Raw genomic sequence first — 16,678 nt, 5'->3', positions numbered from 1 at the left:
GCCTCCTCCTGTTAGGCAGGGGTGCCTCTTTGCTAGGCAGGGCCCCTTTATGAAGGGACTCTTCTCAACTGTCACATCTGAGTTTCTGAGTTGCTAGTCCACCTGCCAAACTCAAAGGTGGCCTTGACCTTTCGGTTACACACTCGCACACTCATGTCCGCACCCACCCAGACACACTAGGGGCCTAGTGTCTTTGTGTCTCCTTTATTTTAAGCTGAGTCTTTTACAGGAATGGGACAATGATAGAAACTGACGACCAAAGCCTCTGTTAAATGAGCTTGATGAGTTCACAAAATGAATTTTTAAAAAAGAAACCTAATCCGGTACTGGCATCAGCATGCCTGGCACTTGTCCAAGAGCTGGGAGCTGCAACATGACAAGACTCCGAGCTCCTTGGACTGCAAGTGGAGAAGCGCTCTGCGCCAGGACACAGATGGGGCCTCGGCTGCCTCAAGGGCGGCCATGTGCCCGAGGGGGGCTGTCAGCCTCTGAGCCCAGATGAGCTTTATCACAATTAAAACCCAGAAACATGTGGAGGAGCAGTCTCTGGGTAAAGGATTACATATCCGACCCTATCCCACCCCACCAGTGGTAATGTTTTTCCTAGGACTGAAGTTAAAACAGTGATGCTAGATTGGTGAAATGGCAGATAATAGAAATTCTCAGCTTTATCAGACTACCCACATCTTAATCTTAAGGCAGAAGAATGCTGAAAAACAGGGGACAGACTGTAATTTCGTGATGCTGGGGTTTTGTTACCTTTGGAATCTACAAAAGTGATCTGCCCAGCAGACACAGGTGTAATTTTCTATCCCAAGTCTTTTGCACCAAACATGGAAGACTGGAAAGGTTACTGGGTTTTATTAAAGGATTGAGAGCAGAGAGACATAGAAGAGGAAGAGAAAAAGTCTGTTGTTTTTAATAAGCCTAACTGAATTAAAGTTAGATGAAAACAGATTTTGTGTAAACACATGGCTCTGTTCAATAAATGGGAATGCTAGGGCTTTGGTTCTTAGGAGTCCTGCATTATAAGGATTTTGGAGGCTATCAAGGATAGCATTTCAAATCATTTAGCCCTTTCTCAGTGGTAAGGTAGGGAGTGGGCTAACAAAGACACTGAAAGGTTTGTAAAGCTTGGAGTCAAATAACCTCCAGCTTTCCTGCTCCTGCTTTAGCTCTCATGTTTCTCCTCTCTACCTTCAGAGCTATAGGCTCTGGAAAAGGATTAAATAAGAGCCTAAACTCCCTCAAGCCTCTTATTTTTAAAGTGCCTACTGTTGTCTTAAGAAAGACTTTAGGATGCTCCTTTCATATAGAAATGGCCCAAGAACAGAAAGCAAGTAAACGGAGAGTTTGCTACAGTATGTCTGGGGCCAAAATGACTGCCCTCTCCCAAAGGAAGTCACCCTTCCCCCTACCATATCAACCTCCTAAGCAGTAAAAAAAAAAAAAAAAAAAAATCCGGATGAATAATCTCATATTGAAATGGGATTAAGATCAATATACTTTAGGTTCAAGGGCTGCCATAACAGTTAATCCTATTTCCCCAGCCATCTATTGCAAATGTCTTTATGAAAAGTTGATTTTATCAGTTAATTAGCCAGTCTTAGGAAATTACCCTTACTTCCTCCAATCAATCCATTCTTTTTGAAGCACAGATCTAAAAAGAACACTTCAAGGGGAAAACACGGCCATTTGGATTTTAAAACCATTCTTTAAAATATATTTGTTTAGAGATCATGTTTTAAAATAAGATTTTACCATGTCTTCTCCTCAACGTAAAATATTTTAGTTTTTCAAAATGCTGACAGGTATAACAGTCACAATATCACACTGAAACAAATGAGTGAAATTTAAAAAAATCAAAACTTAAATCTGTATTTAAAAACGCTATGTATATGTGTTAGAACATAGTAATACTCTAGGTTTCCCTGAGGGCTCAGCGGTAAAGAATCCACCTGCAATGCAGGAGATGCGGGTTCAATCCCTGGGTCAGGAACACTCCCTGGAGGAGGAAATGGCAACCCACTTCAGTATTTCTGCCTGTGAAATCGTATGGACAGAGGAGACTGGTGGGCTACAGTCCATGGGTCCCAAAGAATTAGACTGAGAAAAGAGTAACACCCTAAGATGCCCAAACAATCAGTTCAGAAAACTGAATATTAAGGTGTCCAAACAAACAGTTCAGTAAACTGAATTATCAACTCCCACCCCTAACTCAACACTAAGCACTTTGATTTTCCATTGTTATCCTTGGTTTCGATTTGCAGCTAATTCTGTAAAATGTAGTACACACCTACTTACTGGCCCAGATTCCGTGGCTTGGTAGCTCAGTGTGTTACTGCACACATAGCTAAACACATTTATAACATACAGGATACATAGTATGTACACACACAAACGTCTTTTGGAAAACATGTCAGTTTTCTGATTTTTCTGTTTTATCATTTCTCTTTCTTCCAAATCCTATGCAAAAAACTCAAAGCACCAAGGTACTGAATAAGTTTCTTGGGACTGTAGAATGAAGAGAACTATGGGTTAGACTGAGCAGCCCACTCTCAACCAGGCTTTCCTGAGGGCCAGCTCCAGGAATCTGAAATCATGAGGGAGCCTCTGAGTGTGACAGTACCCTTGGCTCTGCAGCTTTGTGAGAGCTTCTTTAAGGATAGGATTTTATATACTTTTCCTCCCTCATTTCACTTAACCCCTCCCATTTGCCCCTAATCACCAGTGTGTCTCCAGCTGTCTGGACCTTATATTATCCCCTTAATAAAATGAAAGGGTTAGGCAAGACCATTTCTAAAAGGGACTAGTAGCTCAAACAATCTGGGATCTTCAGGGTTATTTATCAGGATCAAGGGACAATGGGTGGCAAAGGCAGAACCCCTGTGTCTATAGGTGGCACTTTTTATTCCCTTGAACGTGACCTTTAAGAGATTCTAGAGGGGATACTTAACTAACTTCTGTATTTGTGAAGTAAGGGGAAACCTATTCAAGTAGAAGTAGGCTGGGCATTTCTATAAGACTTAAGAAATGTCTCACCTCTCTTTTAACTCTTAAGAAGAGTGGTTTCATTTATTAAAAAAAAAAAAAAAAGAAAACTTATGGATGACTATGGGTAGGAACTCAAATCTGGAGAATATACAAAAATCTTTTTAGAAGCTGAGCTGATAGCATTTACCAAAAAAAAGTAAGCCATCATCTTCAAACCTGACCTTCTAAAATAAGTTACCTACATTACTTGGTATTTCTTTTTCTCTCACATACGTACCAAAACTCTCACATACAACATGGAAAACTAGTCCAGTCAACAGTAACAGGAAAGGCAGACTACTACTAATGGCAGGTCAGGTAAGAGTATTTGTTACAAATGTTTCAGCCTAGGGGAGGGATTTGCTTTACCTGGCAAGTGCAAGTTTGGTTTCCAGTTCATTGATCCAGTGATTTAAAGCAGTTCGTAAGATTTTATTAAATTTGCATGACCTTTTCCTACTTCCCTGGAACAGTCAGGGCTCTTCCAGAAGGGGGCTGGAGTGGAAGCTGATCCTTAATAGGAGATTGAAAGATGCACTCACAGAAGGGTCTGGCCAGCCCTGGGCTCTGCCAGCTCCCGTGAGTCTACACTGCCTGTCTCAACTGCACTGAAAAGTCACACATATAACAGCAAGGAGACATAGTTCAAGAATACACCTCCCCACATCTGTGTTCCTGCCTAACCTCTGTCTGAATCTATCCTTCTTTCGGCTCCATCTCTAGAAAGAAGAGTAGGCGGTGGCGGGGCGGGGAATTCTCAAAGACTCTCTGAGGCTACTCAAACATCTGCTTTATCCTTAAAAGACAGAAAACCCCAAACTTAAGAAGTTAAAGCAAAAAGCAAACAAAGAAACACATCACACTTGGTAAGCAGAAACATCTCCCAGACCAGCTCCATTTTAGGTATGGCACTTTAAAGAACTTAGCCCATTCTATTTGCCGAGTAGGAATTATTTCTAAGGAGCCAGAACACATTTATTGATTCCTTTACTGAAGCCTCTTCCTGCAGATAAATATCTATCCAAATATCCTGTCTGCTGACATCTTTCTCTAAGGAACCTACCTCTGCTTCAGCACATGAAATCTATCTGAATGCAGTCATCTCACCTCCCTTCTAACTCTTTTGGGTTATAGAGAAACAAACAAAAGTGTCATAAAAGCATTTCAAAGAACCTCTGCCAAGAAAGCCTCCCAAACAGACTGCAGTTTATGCTGCTCTGAGCAAGAACTGGAAAGGCTGGGCCAAACTGTCAACACAGAACAAAGTAGGATTACAATCCTGTCTTTTATCTTGCAAACACATACGCGTACACACACATGCGTGCACGCACACACACACTCACACACTTTAGGTTATCTTTCTTTAGGCCGTCAGTGGCAACTTTCCCAATCATTTGAAAGCAATCAGAGAGCAATTATTAACATTCATTTACTTTCCTATAGAAAACATCCACACCAAGCTGTGACAAAGCTAAGGTAACCATGCATCTGTGAGTTACAGTTTGTTCCCTTTTAACATTTCCTAGCATCTCCCCACGAATATGAGGCCTATCATTAAAGAATGTTTAGCTAGTACCTCTGGTCTTTCATGTATTGATTTAGAACGCGCAGCTTTTACTTAGATCCAAAGATATCCTCTCTCCCAGTGGCATTTTTACATACACACACACAAGATAAGACAAATGAGAAAAATGAGAAATCAAATCCTTGCCTGGTTCAGGTGCTTGCTGTTATAAACTATGACTAAGACACAAATTTTTCTATGATGCAACTCTCAAGAGGCAGCATTTTCTCCAGGCCTCTCTTCTAAACCTGCTCATTCGCCAGTGACTAATGCTCTCTAGAGCTGCCCTGTGCTGCTCAAATTTCATCAGCCAGCTTTGTCCTTGATAGCTCTGCCTGGACCATAAAAGCTCTCAGACCTGTTGAGGACAGCCCCCAAAAGATCAGTGCAAGGCTAACTGTGCCCTTGCCAGCACCCTAGAACCGTCTTCTGAGCTTCCACAGCATTTGTTATCTCAGTGATATGAGCACTTAAAGACCATTTTAAGTATAGGTTTTTACTCTTCTCGGAATGATAGTCTTGACAACTACATGAAAAATAAGTATAAATCAGGTCACTCTGTGACCATTTTTTGGTCAACTTTGAGCTAGAAAAGAAATTGACAACATGTTGGGTGAAGCCACAATTAACTGGAATCTTCCATTAACTATTTTCTGCACCTTTAAAAGAAAAAAAAAGTCAGGCTCATGATTTCTATCAAGGACTTAATTTATAAAAACCCCAAAAAACCACTGGAAGAAAATGTCTAATTAATAGATGCTTGGTCCAGTAACTCATATATAACTTTAGTTAACTTAAGAATTAGGATTTTTTGTGCTTGAAGTTTTGCAAAATTCTTTAGGCAAACATTTTAAGATAAAATCATGTTTGGTAAACCTTACCCACAATAAAATAAAAGCACTTTAGAAATAATTTCAGTAAGGAACAACAAAAAAAAGAGTTTGGGGAGGGGGTTAACTTTGAATTATTAAAAGAAACCAAACACATACCACTGTCCAAAGAGGCTGGCTACAGCTGAAAAGTATTCTAGACACGTATGATCGAGGACCAAACACTCTCAGAACACATGTGCCACCACCAGAAAGGTACTTACAGTTATCAGACTGAAAATCTGGGACAAACTGTTCGTCATCAGGAACTTGTGCTAGAAAAGAGATTTTTATTTTAGATCTTTTAAGTTTTATTAAAAAGCACAGTAAAATGTTTTATGTGGAAAACAGAACAGCCAAGAAACTTGCCTTCAGCTAACCAAGCCTCTTGAAGTTGACTGAGATCCTGAAACAACTCTGGAATTGAAAACAGAAGACACCAGAATGAGGAGAATTCTCCTAGGGGGAAGAGGGAAGAAGCTGGCTGTGTGCTGCAGTTTTCACAGGGAGCCATATGAACAAGCCACAACAGAGGGGAGAGCTGCACTACCTTCAGAATCATGAGCCAGATCTGTGTCCAGAAACTTCCTCTTTCTGTCAATCACTGGCCGCCCTCTACTCTCCTCTGACCGAGATTTCTGAAAGAGGCCAATAGACAGTTAAGACCTAAGTGTAGTAAAGGGGTCCTAAGGCGGCTGTGCCATAAGACTCACGTTCGAAGAGGAAGACAAAACAAACCAAAAGCCACATAAACTTACCCCTGGGACCATAAAAGGGACTTGTTGATCATAAAACCCATCCATGGTGCTTCCAACGTCTCTAATATCACTTTGGAAGGTCTCAGCATTGAGCAATTTCTGGGGGGAAGGGGTCCTCCTGTAACAGGAATTTGGGAGATTTTAGCCCAGGTGAGGGGAAAGAAATGAAGTGATTTTATATTGCTTGTTCTTTTAGCAATGTTCTTTTCTGTGGGAAATCACTCACTTTCTCTGAGGTACTTAAAGACCACCACTCAAGGTGTAAGCTTTATAGACTAACCTGGGCTTGATTAAGGGCATCAAAGATTCAAGGTACACTTGATGCCAAATCCATTCACCTATTCTTTTAATCTTTTTTATTTAATCATTAAGATTATAGGTTTACTACCATCTGTCTCCTACCAAAAAAAAAAAAAAAGGACCTTATTTTCATTTAAAAAGATGAATTCAAGATTCTTTCTGTAAGAAGATTCCCCAGGGTGTTTGTAGTGTTAGGGTTCTTTTTTTTTTTTTTTTAAGACAATTTAATTTTTTATAGTACAGTGACAGGAAGTAGAGAAACTGGGTTTAAACATTCCAAATTATTTGCAATTAAGAATCTGACATACATAGTGCTTCTAAAAGTATTTTGTAGGTCAATGGTAAAAAACTATATAGTTCCAAGAATACAAGGATCCAGAGATAGACTTATCTTCAGATACAACTCCTCATTAAAACTGAAATCTTTTGTCCAAACAGGTATAGTGTTGGTAATGTCACAGATATCTCCATGGCAACTCACAAAGAAAGCTGTAAATTTCCAACTTTTAAAAGAATAAAATAGCTAAGAAAACGAATGCATAAAGTTAACTAAATTCCATTGCACATATTTTAAATGCATCTCTACCACAGATCTTTAAAAATCACTAAAAGTTTCATGGAAAGAAAAAAATCTGTTTATTATAGTGAAATCAATTTTTCTTACATGATTTAGAAAATTAAACTGTTTCAGCACTGTCAAGTATTGGGTTTTGGAAAGAGAGGCTGGGGATCCAAATGGACAGGAGGGAACTGTTTCTAATTTGGGAGGTATAAAGTAACAATGTCAGGAAGGTACCATTGTTCAAATAAAAATGCAGTTAGGTCAATAAAATGGGAGAAATATTAATTTCACTCACCCCAGCTCTAAACAATTCAAAATAATTAAGGATAAATCTTTTTAACTAGTATACAAATTTTAAATAGGGAACCTTTTCTCAGTGGGCAATGGCATCCAATTTGTTTTTCACACTCTGTGAAGCATATAAAATTTTTGTATGTTAGTATACAAGGGAACCCTTCACCGCCATCCTCCCCTCCGCACCTTAGTCCAGGTAATAAGATATTTTCAAAGTCAGAGGGAGAGGAGCAAAACTACACACTTCCTAACTTCCTAGAAAAACACTCCAGGTAGCTTGCCTGCATGCCTTCCAAACAAGCGCTAAAAAGTTCAACATAAAGTTTTCTTCCCAAATGTCACCAACCCGTAAACAAAATCAGAGAAGGCATCAGCAGGGAGTTGAAGGGCAAGAAAACGAGTTCTCTGTAGCCTTCAAAAATTTGTCAGTTTAAATAAATCACGTCCTTACAAAGCCTGTAAACGTCTATAGGAGAAGTGGACAACGGGTAGGAGATCGGAGGGGGAGATATTTTCAGAGATTCACAATGAAATACGAAGCAAAAATACTTCAGCATGAAGAGCAAAAATAGTTTCTTAAAAATTAAAGAAGCTGTTATAAGCAAACCCAAAACAAGAGGTATCGAAGGTCTTTAAAGCAGCTCTCAAAGTTCAAGGGCTAGAAAAATCGCGTTCAAAGTATACGTATTTGTTTTAAGCTTGAAGGGAAAGCTCGAATTCATCCAGGAGTTTAGACCACTTCCTTTGTGCCCCCCAACCCCCACCTCCCGGTACCCCCAGGAAAAACTTTAACACAGCTTAGCTGCGCGATCGAGGCCCCTCCCCCGCGGCGCGCAGCGGGCCCGGTTTTATGAATGAGAGAGCAAGCCGCAGCCGCCACATCAGGTAAAGGCTGTAACTGGATCCCTCGCACTGGGCCCCATTCACAAAACAAGACACACTTCCACCCAATTCCCAGCCTTCTCCATTCATGAAAACTCCTTCAGATGAGCCCCCGCCCCCACTCCCAACGCAAGCCCTGCCTCCGACGCAGGCCCCTCACCCCAGCGTTTTAGGAAGAAAGCTCAATGCTTCATTCACAAAAAAAGGAAAGAAAAAAAAAAAAGAAAGCCGCAGGAGCAGCGAGCCAACGAAAGAAACCCGCTTCATTCATAAAGTCACCCACATTCATAAAAACGAGCTGCGGTGCCGGGAGCTACCAACCGCCTTCAATCCTTCCCCCACCCCAAAACCCTTCCAAACATCTCTCTTTGGGGCCCCTCCTCAATCAGGAGTTCGGCTCCCCCCTAGAGGTCCCCTCCCCTCTGAAAATTCGGTCAGATCCCAAATCCAGCTCGAAGCTCCAACGTCTCTCCATCCCCCTCCGCACCCATCTTTTTCTTTTCCACCATCCCCAGGCCGCGGTTCTGATGTTCCCCGATTTCTCCAGAATCGCCGGCAACCTGACGCCCTCAGTCCGCTGGGGGTGGGATGGGGGGGATTGGGTGTCCGCTTTCCACAACCTGAAACTTGCAAGGCCTGCATAAGTTCCCGGCCGACCCCCAGCGCCACACGCTGCACATGCCTATGTCACTTAACCCCTCCTGGTACTGGGGTGGGGGTGCATCACCTCTCAAACATTCCCCCTAAGCTGCTTTCTGTCCCCTCCTCCCCACTGCAAAGATCGGCGGAGTGCCTCTTCTCGCGAGCCTCCAAGTCCCCTCGAGGTTCTCAGATCTCCAAAGACTGTAAAGACCGCAACTCCGCACCCCTCCATCCCCACCCGGGAGCCCCCGCACCTCGCGTTCCCGCCGGCCTCCCCCGCGACGTGCCGAAACCCGTTCTCCTCGCGCTCCGGAACCGTTAGCCGCCCCCGTCCGACGCCTCCCAGGAGCCGAACCGGACCGGGCCCCGGGAGGGGAGGGGGGCGGTGAGCTCCGCGAGGGAGGGGGGCCCAACCTCGATTTAAAAAGTGCACCCCGACTTTGAGGATTCTGAATCAGCCAGTGAACTCTAGCCAGCTGTGCCCTTCCTGGACACCCCCCTCAGAAGCCCCCGTTGTCCCCTTGACGCCCCCTCACCTGAGGCGGCGGCTCTCCTCCCCTTGCCGCGGCCCCGGGGCGCAGGCGCGCTCACGCACGCGCGCACCGGGCCTGGGAGCCTAGGCTAATGGCTGGGCTGAACCGCTCCAGGGACACTGAACCGCTCCGCGCACCAGCGGCTGGACTCTGCGCCGCAGCTGCCAACCAGGCTGGAGCGCTGGCCCGGCCCCCAGCGGCCTGCCGCTCCGCCCTCTGCTATTGGCCCGCGGCTGTAGCCCAGCCGCTTTCCCATTGGCCCGAGGCCGCTCCAGCGGCTGTCCATCGCTTCTTGTTTACCCTGTCTGCGGGCAAATCCAGCCAAGCCGCCCCATCAACTCCGGTTCCCATTGGTCAACAGCGCGTCCCTCCCTACCCCTCAGGGGTCTGTTTTGCATAATTTATGCAGTGGGGGGCCATTGACCAATCAGCTCAGGCTTGTTTATATAATGAATATAAGGACGTTTTTCATTCATAAAAAACGCGACCTGAGGGGGAAGCTTAGCTGAGTCAGTGAAGCACTTAAAGGGGCAGAGAGCCTCGAGGAGCCGCCGTTCCTTCCTCGCAGCTCTCTCAACTTTTTACCGAGGTTTGGCTCTTTCCCCTTTCCCATTCACCCTACTTTTCTCCCCCCATACCCCCCACTCCCAGCAACACCCCCGCCAGGATAGGGCTACTCGGCGTCAGTCGTTCGCAGCTGCAGAACCAAGAGAAGCTATCATTTTAGGATTCAGGCGAGAGGAATCCGTCATTCCACCCAGAAAGAAACTCGCTGACCGACCTGGGCTTTCGGCCCACAGAAACACAGAAAACGGAAACCGAGCTCTCTAATCTTAGTTACCTTTAAGAGAGGCCTTAATTTCCTTTGACTAGCTTTCCAGTGAGGGAAGAATAAGCAGTATCTTCCTTTTAAAATCTGAGCTCTCAAACAGATTTAAGTTACTATTTTATACTGGCAGGCCAAGGCCCAACCAAATCTCGATTTCTCCCCACGTTTAATTGCAGTTTATTACGGCCAGAGTGGATTTTAGGACCCGAGATGAGAGAGGGTCGGCGCTCAAAGAAATCCTCTCCAGAGACGACGCCGATCAGTCAGCCGACCTAGAAACATAAATCCCTCGGAAAGGGGCTTACAGAGTTAGATCGCCTGCCTCCCTCCTGGGGCTGCTGTTTTCCATTTAAGTGTTGAATGCAAGATGGTGTATTTGCGAATTAGATCCCGTGCAGCTGGAAACGATGAGAAGCTACTCTGCTTGCCAAACGACCGGGCACTAACTGCAATTGCTGAGATTCTTAACACAGTGTTCCAGGAAACAAATAAGCAATCCTCTCCCCTCTCCGCCCTCTCGGTCCCCTCCTGTGAAGGCCTTGGAGCGGCTCTCTACTCTCCCAGTCTGGGGCTTGTGAGGGAGTTCTATTCTCGTTTGTGTGCCCTGCCATTCACCTCGTGTGCCAGGGGTGGAGAGGGAAGAAGCCAAGTATCAAGAGAGAGCCCCTAATAAAAGGGGACCCTAGCCAACTCTGGGGCTGCCTCCTACCACCATGGGGACTGGAATGTGGATTTTAGAGAAAAAAAAATTTTTTTAAGTCAAAATTTGCCCACTTTCTTTTCTGCTTACACTTAGGGTTCTTGTTAGTCACTCAGTCGTGTCCCACTCTTTGAGACCCTGTGGACTGTAGCCCGCCAGGCTCCGCTGTCCATGGGATTCTCCAGGTAAGAACATTGGAGTGGGTTACCATGCTTTCCTCCAGGGGATCTTCCTGACCCAGGGACCAAACCCAGGTCTCCTGCATTGCAGGCAGATTCTTTACCATCTGAACCACCAGGGAAGCCTTGGTCTGTCGTTTATAGCTAAGAAAGCTCGGAATTCACCAAAGGAAACCCGTAATTCCTAGGCCCAGTGCTGACAAGGCATGAACCTTTGCAAAAGAATGGGATGGGCGTGAGTGGGTGGGTGGGAAAGTGCTCTGAACTTTTAGCAAGCGGTTCCATGGTATCTAGGGATTCCCTGATAGCTCCGTTTGTAAAGAATCCACCGGCAATGCAGGAGACCCTGGTTCGATTCCTGGGTCGGGAAGATCTGCTGGAAGATTCTTGGGTCGGGAAGAAGAGATAGGTTACCCACTCTAGTATTCTTGGGCTTCCCTTGTGGCTCAGTTGGTAAAGAATCTGCCTGCAATGCAGAAGACCTGAGATCAACTCCTGGGTTGGAAAGATTCCCTGGAGAAGGGAAAGGCTACCCACTCCAGTATTCTGGCCTGGAGAATTCCATGGACTGTATAGTCCATGGGGTTGCAAAGAGTTGGACACCACTGAGCGACTTTCACTTCACTTCACTTCCATGATATCTAGTGTCCTAGGAGAGCAATATGTTACCCAGCCCAGCTGCAGTGAAGTTTTCCCCTAGAGAACACAGCCCCAGACCAGTTGTGCTCCCTATGTTTTGCTGAGGGCTGTCTCCCTCCCTAGACTCAAGGCCCAAGTAGTTCCAGGTTCCAGTCCTCCTCTCCCCAAGCTTGTCTGCCCTCTTGCTGCCCTATTTCATCCCATCTTGTACTGCCGTCTGATCTAGTTTCTCCAGAAGAGCTTCAGAACTCCTTTTCAATCTGTCTTCAGGCCCTAACCTTTGGGTAGACCTGCAGCCCATGGGACCACATGTCCTTTACCACATAAGCCTTGGCACATCAATCACACTGGCTACAGGGAAAGCTGATCGCTGAAGAATCGATGCTTTTGAACTGTGGTGTTGGAGAAGACTCTTGAGAGTCCCTTATACTGCAAGGAGATCCAACCAGTCCATTCTAAAGGAGATCAATCCTGGATGTTCATTGGAGGGACTGATGCTAAAGCTGAAACTCCAATACTTTGGCCACCTCATGAGACGAGCTGACTCACTGGAAAAGACTCTGATGCTGGGAAAGGTTGGGGGCGGGAGGAGAAGGGGACGACGGAGAATGAGATGGCTGGATGGCATCACCGACTCTGTGGACATGAGTTTGAGTGTACTCCGGGAGTTGGTGATGGACAGGGAGGCCTGGCGTGCTGTGATTCATGGGGTCGCGGAGAGTCGGACACGACTGAGCGACTGAACTGAACTGAACTGAACTGTTGGAGAAGACTCTTGAGAGTCCCTTATACTGCAAGGAGATCCAACCAGTCCATTCTAAAGGAGATCAATCCTGGATGTTCATTGGAGGGACTGATGCTAAAGCTGAAACTGCAATACTTTGGCCACCTCATGTGATGAGTTGACTCACTGGAAAAGACTCTGATGCTGGGAAAGGTTGGGGGCGGGAGGAGAAGGGGACGACGGAGAATGAGATGGCTGGATGGCATCACCGACTCTGTGGACATGAGTTTGAGTGTACTCTGGGAGTTGGTGATGGACAGGCAGGCCTGGCGTGCTGTGATTCATGGGGTCGCGGAGAGTCGGACACGACTGAGCGACTGAACTGAACTGACAGGGAAACTATACAGGACACTTCAGTGAATTCCTCCATGGGGTTGGACTTAAAGCCTAAAGTATAACTTGGATGACCTATGCCTCAAGCCAAGGCTCTCCATCCCACCTTGGGAAGAAAAGCTGGGTGTTTAAGTGGTAATGATGCATGTGTGCTTAGTCATGTCTGACTCTTTGTGACCCCCATGGACTGTAGTCCATCCTGGCAGAAATACTGGAGTGGGTTGCCGTTTCCTCCTTCAGGGGATCTGAGTCTCCTGCTTTGGCAGGCGGATTCTTTACCACTGTACCATCTGGGAAGCCCAAGTGGTAATAGCAGCTAGATTGGGGGCAGGGAAGGAGTTGGAGGATGGATTTTTAGAAGATTGTCATCGACAGAAGATCATGGAGGGATTTGCACCAGAGCAGAGCTCTTGCCAACTAATTAGTCATTCAGTAAACATTTATTTTGTACCCAATACTCAGCCAAACCCTATGTGCAGGAAAAATGTTAGCAATGAATAAGATCTAGTCCTTGTCTTGGAGGAGCCCACCGTCTATTGTACCATTCAATGACTTGAGTTTACCTAATGTAAAACCTGTGCATGCCATGTACAATTCTCTACAGATTCTCTCATTTAATCCTCGTAAGAATAGAATTGAAGTTTTCTCTATAAAGTACAGTATTAACAATAGACAACAAACAAAGGCGCAGATTAACTGAACTGCCAATAGTTGCACAGTTTGTAGGTTTGTGAACCTGGATAACACTAAGGCAAGTAGGCTTCAGACCCCATGTGTGGCAGACATAGCCTGTGTCTCTGCTCAGAAAACCACCAGGAAATATAATTTGAACCCCAAATCGTAGAGGGCAGAACTGGTTGAAGTCATAAGGAGTCAGATTTTTAACTCAGTATAGGGTTAGGAAGGACTTTGGAATGTGTGCAGTGGCTCCAAAAGGAATACTGCTGCTAGTAATGAGTCTCCTGTCACAAGAGGCATTAGGGCAGAAAGATTCAGTGCAGAGGGACTATTACACTGGGTGGGCTAGATGAACTTAGAGGATTGCTCCAGATCTAAGAATATGACTCTGAGGATTAGGAGCTTGTGTTAGATGGGGATCAGGCCCTGGGCTCAGGCATCTTGGCTGTGAAATGTGAGGGTATAACTCATGATGAACTTGCCCAACTGACTCCTGGGCCCAGAGTTGGTTCCTTACTGATAAGTGTTCACCGTGTCTCTTGTCTTCACCTCTTTCTCCTGCTTCTCCTTCTTAATGACTTACCTCCTCAGCTCCCAACCCCATCCCACCCCCATCTGCTTGAATGAACTTTGCTTTAAAAAGAGTGTGTTGTGTGCACGCTCAGATGTGTCTGACTCTATGGACTGTAGCCCACCATGCTCCTCTGTCCATGAGATTTCCCAGGGAAGAACACTGGAGTGGGTTGCCATTTCCTACTCCAGGGGATCTTCCAGACCCAGGGATCGATCCTGTATCTCTTGGCATCTCCTGCATTGGCAGGTGGATTCTTTAACACTGTGCCACCTGGGAAGCCCTTTGAAAGAGTTAATATGGGTCAATATTTTGAAGTTATTTGTTTAGTACACCGAGTGTGTCCTCCTAAGAACATCACTTACATTGGAGGATTTTTCTAGCTTGTGTTCTGATATACTATACTCTCTTCAGGAGAGAAACAGGACTGGGAAAGATAACAAAAAGAGACCAGCCTTCAGAAATATTCATCTCGTGTCAATCTAGCCTTTGTTCTCTGGCAGCGGCAAAACTCAGTCACAGTAGGATAACTAGCCCCTTGTTCTTCAATTTGCAGTGTGTCTTCAGAGAAACAACACGGAAGGATAGAAAAACGAGTCCCTTGCCCCCAGCCTGAAAGCCTCTGTTTCCCGTTAGAGGACTGGTTTTCAAGTCTTCCTCTAAAACCCCCAAAGCATATTTAAGTATAAGGCATGCCTTGAGCTGATCACCAAAATGGCAGTGGGAAATGTGGCAGTGTGGTGATCTTCGCCCCTCACAGGGGACAATGCCTCCCTTTCCTCTCTTGGAAATAGTGTCAAGGGACTTCCCTGGTGGTCCGGTGGTTAAGAATCTACCTTCCAGTGCAGGGGGTAAGGGTTTGATTTCTGGTGGAGGAACTAAGATCTCACGTGCCTTGTGGCCAAAAAACCAAAGCATAAAACAGAAACAATATTACAATACATTCAATAAAGACTGTAAAAATGGTCCACATGAAAAAAAAAATCTTAAAAAAAAAATGCTGTGAGGAGTGTAACCCTGTCTGAAGGTGATGGTGTGGGCTTCATGATCCTGGGTTGTGGGGAGTCCTTTTCCATTTTTGTACAGTATGGTTGAAGGAACTTGAGGACTATATCAGAAAGGTACAGCAATGTGTTTCTTGTCCTCATGGCATAAAGAATTCTATCTGGCTGGCACACCTTCCTCTGTAGAATTCAGATATAAATACCCTAAAAACTGAGGCAAGAAAAGAAAATCTTTTAGATTTTTAATGTCTCTTTAAACAACTAGGTGCCATATTGTCTTCAGGGTTCTTTGTAGTCAGGGAATAATAATAGCTGACATTTACTGAGTGCTTCATATGAGCCAGACACTTTTCTAAACACTTCAAATGTATTAACACATTTAGTCCCAACAACAACCTTCTGAGGGAGGTACTATTATTATCACCTCCACTTTTCACAGAGGAGGAAGGTTAGGTACAGGGAGGTTACATAAATTGCTATGTGGCTAGCACATGTTCAGAGGGAGAGGGTACCCACTGGGCCCCCTCTGGAGCCCGGTCAGTAGCCATTTTGCTGGGCCATCTCAGCTCCAGGGAAGGCACGTATGCTTAGTGACAATAGCTGACACAGAGAGATCTCTTTTAGAGATCTTTGCCTGTACTAACCCCCTAACAGCCCTGTAATGTAGATAACCATTATTATCCTTATTTCATACATGACAAAACTGAGGCACAGAGAGGTTACTTGCTGAAGAGCACACAGCCAGAAGAGTTGGAGTCAGGAGCCCAGTTCAGATCATGAGCAGCCCTTGCTTGGAGCCACTTCACCATGCAGTCTTCACTCTAGCTGTCTCCCACTCTGTTGGTTTTCCTCATCTTGCCTTTGGGGCTCTGGCTGCTTCCTGGCCTCTCCCACGAGAGTTGCTCTCCTTCCTTAGGAACGTGCTCCAGCAATCCCAGGCAGACTTCTGCATTGTTATTCCAGGCCAGCTGGAATTTGTCTTTATCAGTCACAGAAGACTGGAAATTCCCTGTACTAAGGATGCCCTAGGTGCCAGGCTCTGTGCTAATAGCCTTCACATACGTGGTCACTTAGTGCTCCCATTCCTTCTCAAAGGTGGTGATCATACCCAATATGCAGATGTGAAAACAAAGTGAGACGTTAAAAGCTGATATCTGAGTCTTCACACTTAGGAGCAAGTAGGGCCTCTGACCCAACAGGTTGACCCTGTGACCCATGGCCTAGTGGCACCTCGTTCCGCTCCTGGCTCATTTTCTGAGCTCGAGGACACCCTCTTTTCTACCTCCTTCTCCCAACTGTCAATTCTTGGACTTTATAAAACATCCACTATCAAGAAAACCTGGGGGCACATGTCATATTTAGATTTCCTGATGACTGGGGAATTTCTTCCTTAAACCTCAAACATTCTCAAAACAGTGGGTGTAAATCTTTGGAAGCTTTCCTGTGGCTTCCTGCTGCCTTCAGAAAGGAGTCCAACCCAGCAGCAGGATCTTTACTGCACACGGGGGGCCCTGCAGTCACTCC

At 45.3% G+C, this 16,678-nt stretch overlaps 1 protein-coding gene across 1 annotated transcript in view; it reads right to left on the bottom strand.

Annotated features, from left to right (window-relative positions):
- Window positions 1-9,690, bottom strand: part of ETV5 (ETS variant transcription factor 5) — a 60,689-nt gene extending 50,999 nt beyond the window's left edge. The window contains exons 1-5 of the mRNA XM_055408738.2: window positions 9,441-9,690; window positions 6,225-6,342; window positions 6,017-6,104; window positions 5,836-5,883; window positions 5,691-5,741 (exon numbers count right to left, since the gene is read on the bottom strand). Coding sequence (XP_055264713.1) covers window positions 5,691-5,741; window positions 5,836-5,883; window positions 6,017-6,104; window positions 6,225-6,269 — 232 coding nt within the window. The 5' untranslated portion in view covers window positions 6,270-6,342; window positions 9,441-9,690. The remainder of the gene's footprint in view (window positions 1-5,690; window positions 5,742-5,835; window positions 5,884-6,016; window positions 6,105-6,224; window positions 6,343-9,440) is intronic.
- Between the last annotated feature and the right edge of the window lie 6,988 nt (window positions 9,691-16,678).

This window comes from Moschus berezovskii, chromosome 1 (assembly GCF_049115385.1).
Source record: "Moschus berezovskii isolate FMDL1 chromosome 1, NW_MosBer_1.0, whole genome shotgun sequence".
In the NCBI taxonomy this organism is placed as follows: domain Eukaryota; kingdom Metazoa; phylum Chordata; class Mammalia; order Artiodactyla; family Moschidae; genus Moschus; species Moschus berezovskii.
This window is presented reverse-complemented; position numbering and strand designations above follow the sequence as displayed.